This window comes from Lissotriton vulgaris, chromosome 1_1 (assembly GCF_964263255.1).
Source record: "Lissotriton vulgaris chromosome 1_1, aLisVul1.2, whole genome shotgun sequence".
NCBI classification, from domain to species: domain Eukaryota; kingdom Metazoa; phylum Chordata; class Amphibia; order Caudata; family Salamandridae; genus Lissotriton; species Lissotriton vulgaris.
Genome location: NC_141685.1, coordinates 1,586,312,818 through 1,586,326,181, shown reverse-complemented (window position 1 = coordinate 1,586,326,181; position 13,364 = coordinate 1,586,312,818). Strand labels below are relative to the sequence as shown.

General features: G+C 42.9%; 1 protein-coding gene across 1 annotated transcript in view; it reads right to left on the bottom strand.

Moving 5' to 3' along the window:
• LOC147750843 (GLIPR1-like protein 1) overlaps positions 1-13,364 on the bottom strand; it is a 462,095-nt gene that overhangs the window by 56,290 nt on the left and 392,441 nt on the right. The window contains exon 5 of the mRNA XM_086931421.1: positions 5,286-5,312. Within this exon, the coding sequence (XP_086787547.1) occupies positions 5,286-5,312 (27 nt within the window). The remainder of the gene's footprint in view (positions 1-5,285; positions 5,313-13,364) is intronic.

Sequence of the window (13,364 nt, the reverse complement as noted above, 5' to 3'; positions counted from 1 at the left end):
TCCATATGGAGAGATGCAATAATTTGAAATATGTATTGGTTGTGGTTTGTGCGTTCTCCAGATGGATTGAGGCCTACCCTCTTAAGGATAATACTGCCCTGTCCACAGCAAAAGTTCTACTCAAGGAATATTTCCACAGATACGGAATGCCACGGATTGTATGGTCGGATAATGGAAGTGAGTTTGTGGGAAGTGTGATGAAGAGTGTGTCTAAGGGTTTGGGCATTCGCCAGAAATTTCACAGTGCTAACCATCCTCAATCGGCGGGTTTGGTGGAAGGGTACAATCGTACTCTGAAACTGAAACTTGCCAAAATCCAAGCAACGACTGGTTTATCATGGCCTGATGCATTGCCTCTAGCTCTCTTATCGACCAGGGCGACTGTGCACTCTCGAGTAGGGCTTAGCCCATATGAGATTGTGTTCGGCCGTCCTGCGAACGTTTGGGGAGTTCCGAGGCCTAAGGAATTTAATAGAATTGAATATCCAATGTTGATTGACTATCTTTACGATCTGACTGCTAAATTGAGTTTGATTCATCAACAGGTTTTTGAAGCTCTACCGGCACAAACAGAAGGACCTGGACATCGGCTCCAACCTGGCGAGTGGGTGGTAATCCGCAACTTTGGGAGAAAACGGAATCTCGAGCCAAGGTTTGTGGGACCCTACCAAGTCTTGTTGGCAACAAGGACTGCAGTTCGGCTGGACAGCAGAAAGCACTGGGTGCATGCCACCCACACGAAGAAAGTTCCTCTTCCATTGCCAGCAGAAAATTGGATAAAGAAAGGATTTACCCCGACTGATACATATGCCATTCCACACTATGTGCCATTTAGTGATGCTCAACCTGTAGAGAACGATTCAGTTCAGTCAGATACACCTGTTGAATCATATGAAACTGTACCTTCGTCTTCAGCATTGGAGAATTCAAGTTCTGAACTGTCACCTGAACAATCGAACACTGTTTTGTCATCTGAACCGTTGTTTGAAGAGCAAACTCGACCTGGAAAATGTCGATATTTTCTTCGATCGCGTGACAAGGACAAATAAAATTCCCTTTTGTTTTTGAATATACATTACCCCCTCACTGTTGCTATGAATATTGTGGACATTTGCATTTTTTTCCTGATTTTGAGTTTTTCAATTTTGTTTTACATATTTTTTGTGTTCCTCTTCTGTGCAGCTAGGAGACTTATATTAAATTGAATGTTTAATTGATTAAAACCTACCATCTGGGTTGGCCGTAGGGCCGTGCGGGTACCTACTTCTGTTTAGCAGGTTTCTGACACTAGGTCGGTTACTTTTGTCGGTTTCTGGGAACTCCTGGGAATTGATAATCGCTACTCAGAACCAGGTGCGTCAAGAATGTTACGGACGGTCTTTAGAGGATAGAGTTCTCTAAGCTGTCGGAAATAGAGAGGATGTCGGCGCAAAGATCCAAATTGCATAAGATTTTACGAACGAAATGTTTTTTGTTTCAGGTTTTCATGTTATTCCTAACTGTTTCTATGTTATTGGTGGGTGGAGTGTATTTTGGGATTCAGTCGCTATTGCTTTCCACTTCACCCACTTCCTCCTCTCATGATCTGAATTCTGTTCTCGTTCCCACCATTTCTCCACATTCCTTTCATCTTCTGCCCCAGCATGAACAAGTCAGACGTGCAGAATTTATGAACAATTCCTTTGTCCAACTTCTGCATCAACATCAGTTGGTGATGAACACTACCAACTGTTGGGTGTGTGGGTTAATGCCACATACCATGGATAAGGGAATTCCTTATTTAGTTCTTCCCTATAGCTCCCAGGGGTCAGCTCGAGCATTCCAAACCATGTTCCGTAGTGCACTAGATTCCTACCCTCGTCGAGAGCCACGCTCTACAGACCTTGGTTCTGGCCCGTACCACAAGTCTTTGGCGATAGCAATTGCTGATTTGGATAGAGATATTTTTGATCCATCGCTTATTCCAGAGGAAGAGGTGCGAGCCTATAAGGATCTGAGTGAGGCCGAGTATAGTATGTCAGTGGGTGATAGACAGCTTAAGAGCTCGTCTCCGATCTGGATTGTACCCCACCTTGGTCATTTTTGTCTGCAAGGTCTTGGTCGAAATCCGAGAGCTCAGCTTGGGAAGAGTGCTTGTACTGAGACATATGTTTTACCGATGCTCTCTTCCCCTGTATTCCTGACTGCCAAGGGTACCTATTTTGTGTGTTATGATCGCGCTTATACGTGGTTGCCCCGCGACTTCTCGGGCACATGCTATATCGCGAATCTTTTGCCACCAACTTTTACAGTTGCCTCAGACTATCACAAGACAAGAGTTGTGAGAGGCGTTATTAGCAAGGAGGACACTGCCGGTCAAGAAGCAGGAGACTTCTTTAAGGGTTTCCTACCGTTTTGGGGACCTATGGTCAATAGTAGGAACCTGAGACAGTTGACTCGTGTGGTAGAATCGACTGCTAACATAACTGCAAGTGCTCTTGGTAACCTGACAGCAGAGCTTCAAGCGGATAGACTTATGACGTTACAGAACCGTATGGTTCTAGACGTTGTACTCGCAGATAGAGGTGGTGTGTGCAAGGTGATCCATTCGAGCTGCTGTATTTTCGTACCTGATAACGCTCCAACTGTTTATCAAGCCATCTCAAAGTTGCATAAAATCTCCGAGTCCATACACGTGGACGAAGGTGATTGGACGCTTCTAGGATGGTTTTGGGGTCTGATGTCGACTTGGGGTTGGATGATTCTGATGATTGTAGGGGTTGTTGTGACGTTTCTGTTCACGTGTTGTCTTTGTGTGCAGTGTGGTCCAGCCTTATGTGGCCTTTGTGCTACAACATGTATAAGAAGGCCATCTGTTACCAGAGAGACATTGATGGATAGAATAATGTTCCAGCAACATCTAAACGATCTGATGAATATCGATATTGATTCTGATATCGACTAGTGCTTGCCTACATGAGGGCAAAAGGAGCGTCTGAGGTTCCGTGAGAATCGTTACGATGTTTTGGGCTTGTTCGGATATGGACGAGTTTGGTATCTACGAACCGCAAATGACGACTTTAGTAGGTGGACGTGTTTTCGCTACACTACTTGGAAGGGTTCGTCTTGTTTGCGGGTTTTTCCATCTGAACCTTCGGGTTCCATTTTAGATACGGCATCCATTTTGTTTCTTGCCCTCACATAGCCGGCGAACGGACAATGTCCGCCCGATGACCCTGGGATTCCCAAGCTCTTGCGGAAGATGCACATTCCTTTGAGTGTGCCTTTATGACTGGGGAATGACACGGCAAAGGCAGATGGCTCCGCTCGAGGCTCATCCTGCCGTGCCGCTCTATTGTTTCAGCCTTGCATACGTTAGGCTTGAATCCTTTGATCCTGCAATCACGTTTCCGATATTGCCCCTACACTCTTTTCAATCTGTTGTCTGTCTTTGTTTTCCGTGCACCTGTTTCTGTCTCTTCTCTTAGCTCGTTTACGACCAGAATGGAATGTACTTAGTGCTGGGATAGCGTGCTTTTACAGTTGGGAACCGGCAATGTTTCTGTAATTATGTTCCGGGCTTCTGAAAACATGAATGCGATCCTTTTGAAGTTTACTGTGGGAACTGAGTTGTAACCTTTTGTTTGTTTTGTTGTGCAATGGCGAAAATGTGTATAAAAGGAGCGATCCACTTTTGCAATTTGAAGCAGACTCTCTGAACCTACACTCTGTTGTACTTCTAGCGATCTCTGTGTCCCTGCAGTAAATAAACGCTGATCTTTGACGCCGAAGGAAGTGTCCCGTGTCTCTGTGATTTGTACGCCGGAACAGGTATATCCACGAAGGTTTCAGGTGTTGTCCCCTGGCACCGCTGGGCCTTAAATTAGCCCAGTCCTTCAAGCGCGTCACTGTGCGCTGTTTAAAATCAAGAAAAGTGGCTCCACGGACAATGAAGAATGGATCCCACAGCACTCCGTTGTCATTTTTTGTTGCTTCTTTATTTAAGGCAGAGGCACAAACGCCAACGTGTTTCGATGCATTCAATGCACCTTGGCCACAACGCTGACCATGTATTCTCAAACCTTTTTTTATACATTTTGTGCTTCAATTCCAAAAATAAACATAAACGGTGGACTTATGTCAACACATTTTCAGAGCGGGAATATTGGAGTGTTTAATGCAAAATTATATGCATTCTAAATACATTCTAGCAATACGAATTTTCAGTGCAAACATTTCACATAACTAAATTCATTATCAAACCTGTGCAAAATTCTTTTGGGTGAACTATTCTCTACCTCGGGTCACTTTGGGTCAGCTACCTTCAGATTTTGCTTGTTTCCTCTGCTTTTCACGTTTTGGTTTATTTTAGGGATTGGTGGCAAAATAATATATCTCAAGCTGGAGTAGTCATGCCTGTTGTTAAATATTTTGTGCTTTAAATGTAGGGGTGCTGCCAGCCGCAAAGTTTTTGTAAACTCTGAAAAACTTGAAGAATAACTCATACCCTCAGAAACTGATCATACACCCTAAGGAACGGCAACATTTTCTGTTATGCTCTTATCTGCCTAAAGCCACTCGGAGCACAAATAGGGTGAGTGGAATAGAAAATATTGTGGGAATGGAGACAGAGCAACAGGCATAGAGTGACACGAGTTTGGACAAAGAGGTGAGAGTGGACAGCAAGGTTAACAGGTCTTGTCCTAAATCACATGAAAGACATGCATCAGCTCATTAAAGCCAGACCTAATGGCTTTACCAAAGCTAATTTTGATAGGACCTTGTCTTTTAGTGTAAGAGAATCAGTGCTGACTTTCAATTTCATTTGCAAATCACAGACTCAGGCTTTAAAAATAGTTTTTTGATGGCTGGTGATCATTATGGGAAGGTTTGAACTGCAGTTGTTTGGATTTAGTTGGTTGTAGGCTTCTTCGAGGCGTATGAGTTCCTTACCAACTCCGGTACAGGGCTAGCACATCAATGAAAGAATGAGAACTCTAGCTGATGTATGCCCTTGCGTAGACATCCAACTCCCACTACACCAAATGATCCATATTTGTTGCATTTTGCACACACCAGTCCACATCGATGGAAAAATGTGTGTTTACGTGATCGCGCCTGTCGGTGTGTATATACTACTGAGTTTAGGATATTAAAATCCCAGAATGGAGAATCACTGTTTCTGAGGAGAAAACTGTCAATATGTATTTCTTTCTAGTAATTTCTTCATGCTCTAGCCTTTAATACCAATGTAAAATTGAACAAGTTTGTCTGCAATATCGCAATTAATGAATTAAAATACATACATTGATCTTCTTCATGGAATGGGTTGCCTATGGAAAGAAAGAATGAATATGTCAAGGGATAATGAGACAGATATGAATAATTTTCAATTTTACTTAAATATCAGGATAAAGTTCGAATTTAAATCTTCATTACACTCTAGCTTGCATCACTGAAAGTGGTATAGTATTGAATAAAAAAGTTACATACCTGTAACTGTAATTCCCCAGCATTGGTATATTTCATAGATTCACAATAATTAATTATTCTGCAATGACAGACTGGCAACCCACTGTAATTAATGTTAACATAGCTGTGCATGAACATAATCAACATAGACACAGCTAACTGTTATCTGTGTGATCCAGTTATAAGCTGGTCTCCTTTCGATGTTTAACTGCTCAGATTTCCTAAACACAAAATATGATATCAGAAGCCTGAAGAGAGGAGAAGGCAATGTCGCATGTGAATCTATGAAATACAATACAGTTAAACAACTGTAGTTACATTTACGTATCTCTTTTCTTTTCCAGTATTGGATTTTTCCTAGATTAACATGCTTAAGATATGACACTTAACACTAAAAGAAGATAGTGAGAAGACGCTCCCCTTGCTTAAACAGATTGCATAGCACTGTCTGTTCAAAAGAGGCTAAGAGGCAGTAATGCTCTATAGAGATGTTCGTAGAGGCTGATGTTGCTGCTTTACAGCTGTCTGCAAGGGAGAATCTATGAAAAGTGCAGCTAAAGAAGTCATGCCCAGGCAAAATGAGCACACACGCACCTTGTGTTTCAGAGATCGACTAGCTTAAAAATCGAAGAAAGCGATTCACGAAAAACTCAAATGAGAGATGCTCATTTTGGAAATATGACAACCTTCGCTCGCCTGACATTCAGAAGTCTTTTGTTCTGTGCAGGTACAATTTGAGACAATGTAATGCCGTGTCTGCTGGAGTGGATGGTTGAGCAAAAAAGCCCAAATGAGTTGTTCTTTTCATTGAGTTGGAACGTAGAAGGAAACTATGGAATTTAGCCTATGTTGGTATCTAGTACAGACCTGCCTTTAGGAAAATGGATGAAGGGTTCTTGTACAAGAAAAAGCCAGGATTTCCCCAATGCACCCAGCAGCTAAGGTATGAGCAAGAACTACTGTCTTTTACAAGAGCACTTGCATGGAGGCCTTATGGAAGTTTTAAAAGCGGGTCTCTTACACCTTTCAGTTCCCAAATCAGGGGTTGCTGGACACGAGAATGGAAGGTCCTGAACAACACCCTTGATGAATTCCTTGAGAGTTCTGGCAGAAAACAAAGATCACATTGCAGTCTAAATTATTTTAAACGTATACATCTTAACATAAGTATAAAATGACTCTTCCTTGTCGTTATATGTGTATATGTTTAAAAACAAATATATATATATATATTTACACACACATTTATAATGCTAAAACAGATGACTCCAAACAATTAAAAAATAACGTACCTGTAATGTAAAAGCCTTCAAAAGTAAAATATTAAATACTTATCTGCAATGTAAACACTCCTGACATTCATACCTGTGATGTCACGACTCACAATGTAAAAACTGTTAGGTACTGGCTGCAAGCCCCGTTTTCTCATTCACTTATCCCATTAGCTTCTTTCCATATTTATCTTTTTTCCTTCACATCTCTCAGTCTTTTCTTATTTATTTTCTTATCTTTTTTTTCTACTTTTTGCTGTTTTTCTCCTTTCCATCTCAATTTTCCTTCTCTTCTCTCCTTTCCTGCTCGTATTCTCCTGTTTTTCTTCTCTTTATCTTTGTTCCTTTCAGTCTTGCCTTTGCAGTTTTACTTTTCATTTTGTCCTTCTGTTATTTTATCTTCTATCTCTTTTCTCCTTCCCCTCCCTTTCTTTTACTTCTCTCCTTGTTTTTCGTTTCTCTTTTTTCCTCTTTCCATCTCCGTTTCTTTCATATTTATAATTTACTTTGCTTTGTCTCTCCTCCTTTTGGTCTTTTTTCTCCTTTTCCCCTGATTTCCTTTCCTTATTTTTCTCCTTGACTTCTCCTGTAATACTCTTCATTCTTTCTCTTATTCTCTCCCTTCCCATCTCTTCTTTCTCCTTTTCTTCTTCTTTCCTTCTCTACTTTCCAGTTGTCCTTCTATCCTTCTACCCTTTTCTCCATTCCTTCTCTCTTTTTTCTTTCTTTCTTCTCTTTCTCCATTACTTTTCTACTTTCCCCCTCTTTCCTTCTCTTTATTATTTATCTTATCCTTCTTCTCTTCCATGTCCCCTCATCCTTTTCCATTCTGTCCATCTCTGCTCATATCCCTTTTCTCCTTTTTTAAAGATTGTTTTCCATTCCTACACTCATTTCTTCCTTTTTTTCTCTTTCCATCTTTTCTCCTTAACAGTTTTCATTATTTTTTCCTTCCCTTTCATTCTTTCTTTGTCTTTTCACTTTTTATCCTAGTCCTCCATTTCTTCTCATCTTTACTATTTCACCTTCTCTTTTTCTGCTTTCTTCTGTTTCCTCTTTGCTTTTCGCCCTGTCCTTCCTTTCATTCTCCTGTTTTTTCCATTCCTTAGTTAGTTTCTTTCTTTCCTTGTTTTTCTTTTTTCTCCTTTTTCTTTGATCCTTCTTTTTCTCCTTTTTGTTCTTTTATTTTTTTAAACCCCCTCTCTTACTTTCTTTCTCTTTATGTATTCATTTATATTTTATGACATATATAACATGTATACCCACAAGCATACGGGTGGCTGCAAAGATAGGTTTTTTTGAGAAAAGCTATTAAGTCTTAAGGCACATTTATTGCTGACCATGTTTTCTCAATCCTTCTTCATTAATTGTGCAATGCATAGGTTAAAACAACTTTCAGACAATGGAATTTAAAATACTTGGGTCCAGATTAATACACAGACCTGCGATCGGCTGTTCCGCCATTGGGAGTAAGCAGGGCCGGACTGGGATCCCGAAGCAGCCCTGGCAATTTTCTTGGACCAGCCCCTGGGGAAGAAAGTCCAGGCACAGGGAGACTGGGAACTCCTGCTTACTAATTTTGTTCCTGGGGGCCCATATTGCAGCACTACTATAAAACCGGACCCCCACCCTTCCAGCCTGCGGGGAAACGCCCCATGCCCAATATGCGGTACAAAAGGGGGTGGTGATGGACGGAGCATCTGAATCAATCAAACACTCATACCCAGTCAAAAGATCTGGGTTTAATCCATCACTGTTCTTTAGCCCACTCTGCCACCACAGTTCAGACATAAACTGTCCGTCCATTACCACCCCTTTTTGTACCGCTTTTGGCCGCCATAAGTGTGGCAGGGTATGCTCAGACGTGAGTCCCTTGCTCACTTTGCCACTGGATTCAAGCAAGCCGGGCTGAAGACGGCTGGAATGCCAGAAACCGGTCCTCGGAAGCTTGTTTCCGGTCCAGGGAAGGCATGGCTTGGCAGTTCGGGCTGGACTGTTCCCATGAGGCACAGGGTCAGACTGATTTGCATATAGCCATGTCCGAACTGGGGTGGCAGAGTGGGCTAAAAAATGGAGATGGATTAAACCCAGATCTTTTGACTGGGTGTGAGTGTTTGATTGATTCAGATGCTCCGTCCATTACCACCCCCTTTTGTACCGCTTTTGGTCGCCATAAGTGTGGCAGGGTATGCTCAGACGTGAGTCCCTAGCTCACTTTGCCACTGGATTCAAGCAAGCCGGTCTGAAGACGGCTGGAATGCCAGAAACCGGTCCTCGGAAGCTTGTTTCCGGTCCAGGGAAGGCATGGCTTGGCACTTCGGGCTGGACTGTTCCCATGAGGCACAGGGTCAGACTGATTTGCATATAGCCATGTCTGAACTGGGGTGGCAGAGTGGGCTAAAGAACGGTGATGGATTAAACCCAGATCTTTTGACTGGGTGTGAGTGTTTGATTGATTCAGATGCTCCGTCAATTACCACCCCCTTTTGTACCGCTTTTGGCCGCCATAAGTGTGGCAGGGTATGCTCAGACGTGAGTCCCTTGCTCACTTTGCCACTGGCTTCAAGCAAGCCGGGCTGAAGACGGCTGGAATGCCAGAAACCAGTCCTCAGAAGCTTGTTTCCGGTCCAGGGAAGGCATGGCTTGGCAGTTCGGGCTGGACTGTTCCCATGAAGCACAGGGTCAGACTGATTTGCATATAGTCATGTCTGAACTGGGGTGGCAGAGGGGGCTAAAGAACGGTGATGGATTAAACCCAGATCTTTTGACTGGGTGTGAGTGTTTGATTGATTCAGATGCTCCGTCCATTACCACCCCCTTTTGTACGGCTTTTGGCCGCCATAAGTGTGGCAGGGTATGCTCAGACGTGAGTCCCTTGCTCACTTTGCCACTGGATTCAAGCAAGCCAGGCTGAAGACGGCTGGAATGCCGGAATCCTGTCCTCGGAAGCTTGTTTCCGGTCCAGGGAAGACATGGCTTGGCAGTTCGGGCTCGACTGTTCCCATGATGCACAGGGTCAGACTGATTTGCATATAGCCATGTCTGAACTGGGGTGGCAGAGTGGGCTAAAGAACGGTGATGGATTAAACCCAGATCTTTTGACTGGGTGTGAGTGTTTAATTGATTCAGATGCTCCGTCCATTACCACCCCCTTTTGTACCCCCCCCCCCCATGCCCAGTATGGCAAATCTGGCCCTGAAAGCAGTAAGTAGTATAGAAGGGTGAAGAAGGAGACAGGGGAAGGGTCATGGGATAGTTTAGGGTACAAGCTTTCATCACTCTTAGAACATATACAATTAAGGCTTGAGTGGCATAAGTTATAGAAAGGTCTCACTGAGGGGGCTGCAGTGCTTAAATTAAAAACAAAAGTGAGTGCTGGTGCTAAAGCTCTACTCAGAAGCCCAGGGCTGCTTCTGGATCCCACTCCGGCCCTGCGCAAGACTAAGCAGCCCTGTTATTGGGGTGACCAACTGGCATAGGTGCAAATTCAGGACGGTGAGTGTAAAATTTTTGGACAAAGGGTCAAAATTCAGGACACAAATTCAGGACAGGAGGTCAAAATTCAGGACAAAACTTCAGGACAATTGAATACGTTTTACAGACACATCATAGGTCGTGCAATAGTATATAAGTAAGCCCAGCCATATCCCCACATATTCAACCATTTGCAAACATATCCATCATATACCCTTCTGTCTATCATTTCATTCATCCATCCATTATCCATCCATCCACCCTTTCACCCTATGCATCTGTACACTCATCCATCCACTCTTCTACCCATCCATCCATTCACTCATCCATCCAGCCATTTACCCTTTCACCCATCCAGCCATCCTTTCACTTACTCATCCATCCACACAGTCACTCATCCTTCCACCCATCCACCCTTTCAGTCATCCATCCATCCTCCCTTTCTCTCTCCATCGACCCTTTCACTTAGCAATCCTTCCTTTCATCCATCCACCCACCCATCCATCTACTCATCCACTCATGAATCCATCCATTGACCCTATCACTCATCCATCCTTTCTCTCATACATTTATCCTTTCACTCCTTCACTCATCTATTCATCCTTTTGTCCATCTACCCTCCCTTTCACTCACTCATCCATCCTTACATCCACCCTTTCACTCATCCGTCCATCCATTCACCCTTGCACTTTTCAATTCATCAATCCATCCATCATTTCACTCATCCATACACCCACTCACTTATCATCCACCTTTTCAATCATCCATCCTTTCACTCATCCATCCACCCTTTTACCCATCCAGCTACTCTTCCACCCATACATCCAGCTATTTACCTTTTCTCTCTTCCATCTTTCCACTCACTCATCAATCCATCCATCCTCTCTCATTATCTTTCAATTCAATCTTTCATTCATCCATTCACCCTTTCACTAATTCATCCAGCCATCCACCCATCCCTCACTTACTCACTCACCCACCTTTTCCTATTAATTTTGAGCTGAGCCTTTTTGAGAAGAGGCCCATCAAGAACTTCACCCTCGCTGCAGGAGAGATTCCAGGACTGGGACAGAAGCCACCCAGGGCAGAGACAGAATCCACCACAGGGGGGACAGGAGCCATCACAGGCAGAGGGGAGGGGCAGGAGCCACCACATGGGGGGCAAGAGGCATCACTGGAGGGGGAACAGCTTCAAATTCACAAGAAAGCTCAAGCTACATAAGTATTTCAAGATGAAGCCTACAATTAAGGAAGCTAGACGAATAAAAAGAAAAATAAACGACACAGATCTATTGTCCCTTGATGATCTTACAACCTTGCAGCTATTGGAAGAACTACGCCAAGAAGAAGAGGTGTCCAGAGATTATAATGAGGACACCATGACCCAAAGAACTAGGAATCTGGGGATAGACCAAGAAGCACCATGTAGTGATTTGAAACCCATCTCCCAGTTCTTGCCACAAATGCCCCAGGATGCGATAGACACCTTCTCGAAAGCTGTAATAAAGGATTTGGTACAACTACGAGAGAAAGGCAACCATGGGATAATAAAAAGTATCTTAACAAAAGCCCAAGAAAAAGTATTGAAAGATCTACAAAAGGATCCAACTGTGATCTATAAACCTTCAGATTAAGGAAGAAATATCGCTCTGATGTCAAGGGAACAATATGTAAAAGAAGCCCTTTGACAACAACAAGAAGGATATACCAGGAAAGCATTACCGAATATCATCAGTTAATCCAGAAGTGGCGCAACAAGTCTATGCTAACTACCGAGGAACATTTGTTTCTGAGAACTTCAAACCCAATAATCCCAACTTTCTATCATTTACCAAAGATACATAAAGACCAAATACAGCCATCTGGTAGGCCTATAGTATCTTCCTTAGAAAGTTTAACTGATAATTTGTCAACCTTCGTAGAACACTTTCTTTTTCAATCAGTAACAGAATTATCCTCTTACATCAGAGACACTAAGGATTTCATTACACGCATTGATAACTTACAATGGGAATCATCTTTTATTCTCATAGTACTTGACATCACAAGTTTGTACACTTGTATAGACCATGCACATAGACTCAAGGCGGTGGAATACTTTCTAAACAAAAGGCAATTGAAATTTCCCGAACACAGTAAAATGTTGATTGACCTTATACAATTTTGCTTGTTAAATACACATTTTTTGTTTCAGGTAGACCTTTACAGGCAGGTTTCGGGGACCGCGATGGGCACCAGCTTCGCCCCCAGCTACGCAAATTTATTTGTGGGCTGGTGGGAGGAGCAGGTGGCCTGGTCCCCGGCGAACTCAGGATGGACCAAGAACATAGTAATCTGGCATAGGTACATCGACGACCTCTTCCTGGTTTGGAGGGGGTCAGCTGACAGTGCTAGAGATTACATTGAACACCTAAACAATAATGACGTAAATTTACAGTTTTGAGGCGAGATTAGTTCAGTGTCAGTGAACTATCTCGACCTGAAAATTGAGATCAGGGACAATAAAATTTCCACAGTCCTGTATCGAAAACCAACTGCTGGTAATAGCACACTGCATGCCACCAGCAGCCATCCAGTAAAACTAAAAAATAGTATACCCTATGGGGAACTGTTACGTCTGAAAAGAAATTGTTCTAGAGAGTGTGACTTCATTAGCACAGCTAGGGATAGCCTGGAAAGATTTATGGCAAGAGGCTATAGTCCAGAACTGCTTGAGAACACCCTGAAAAAAGTCAGCAAAATACCAAGGGCGAGCCTGCTTGGAAACAACAAAAAATCAACGAGGGCAGATTCCGCATAATTACAACTTACTCTGGAGACACTGACAAAATAAGAAACATCTTACATAGGAACTGGCATGTTTTAATAACGGACGCAATTATTGGAATGGACATTCCATCAGTTCCACAAATTACCTTCAAAAAGGGAAGGTCTCTCAAAGACAAACTAGTCCATAGCCATCTAGATTATCCACCACCTAAACAAAATACCCTAACTGAGATGAAGGGCTTCTACCCTTGTGGTAGATGTAAAGCGTGTGCGTCCAGCAAAAGGGTATTGACCTACAACATCCCAGGGCTGAAAGAGTGTAGAACAATACAGAAATTCATAACATGTCAAACAACACATGTAGTGTACTGTCTAGTATGTCCCTGCAAACTGAAATAC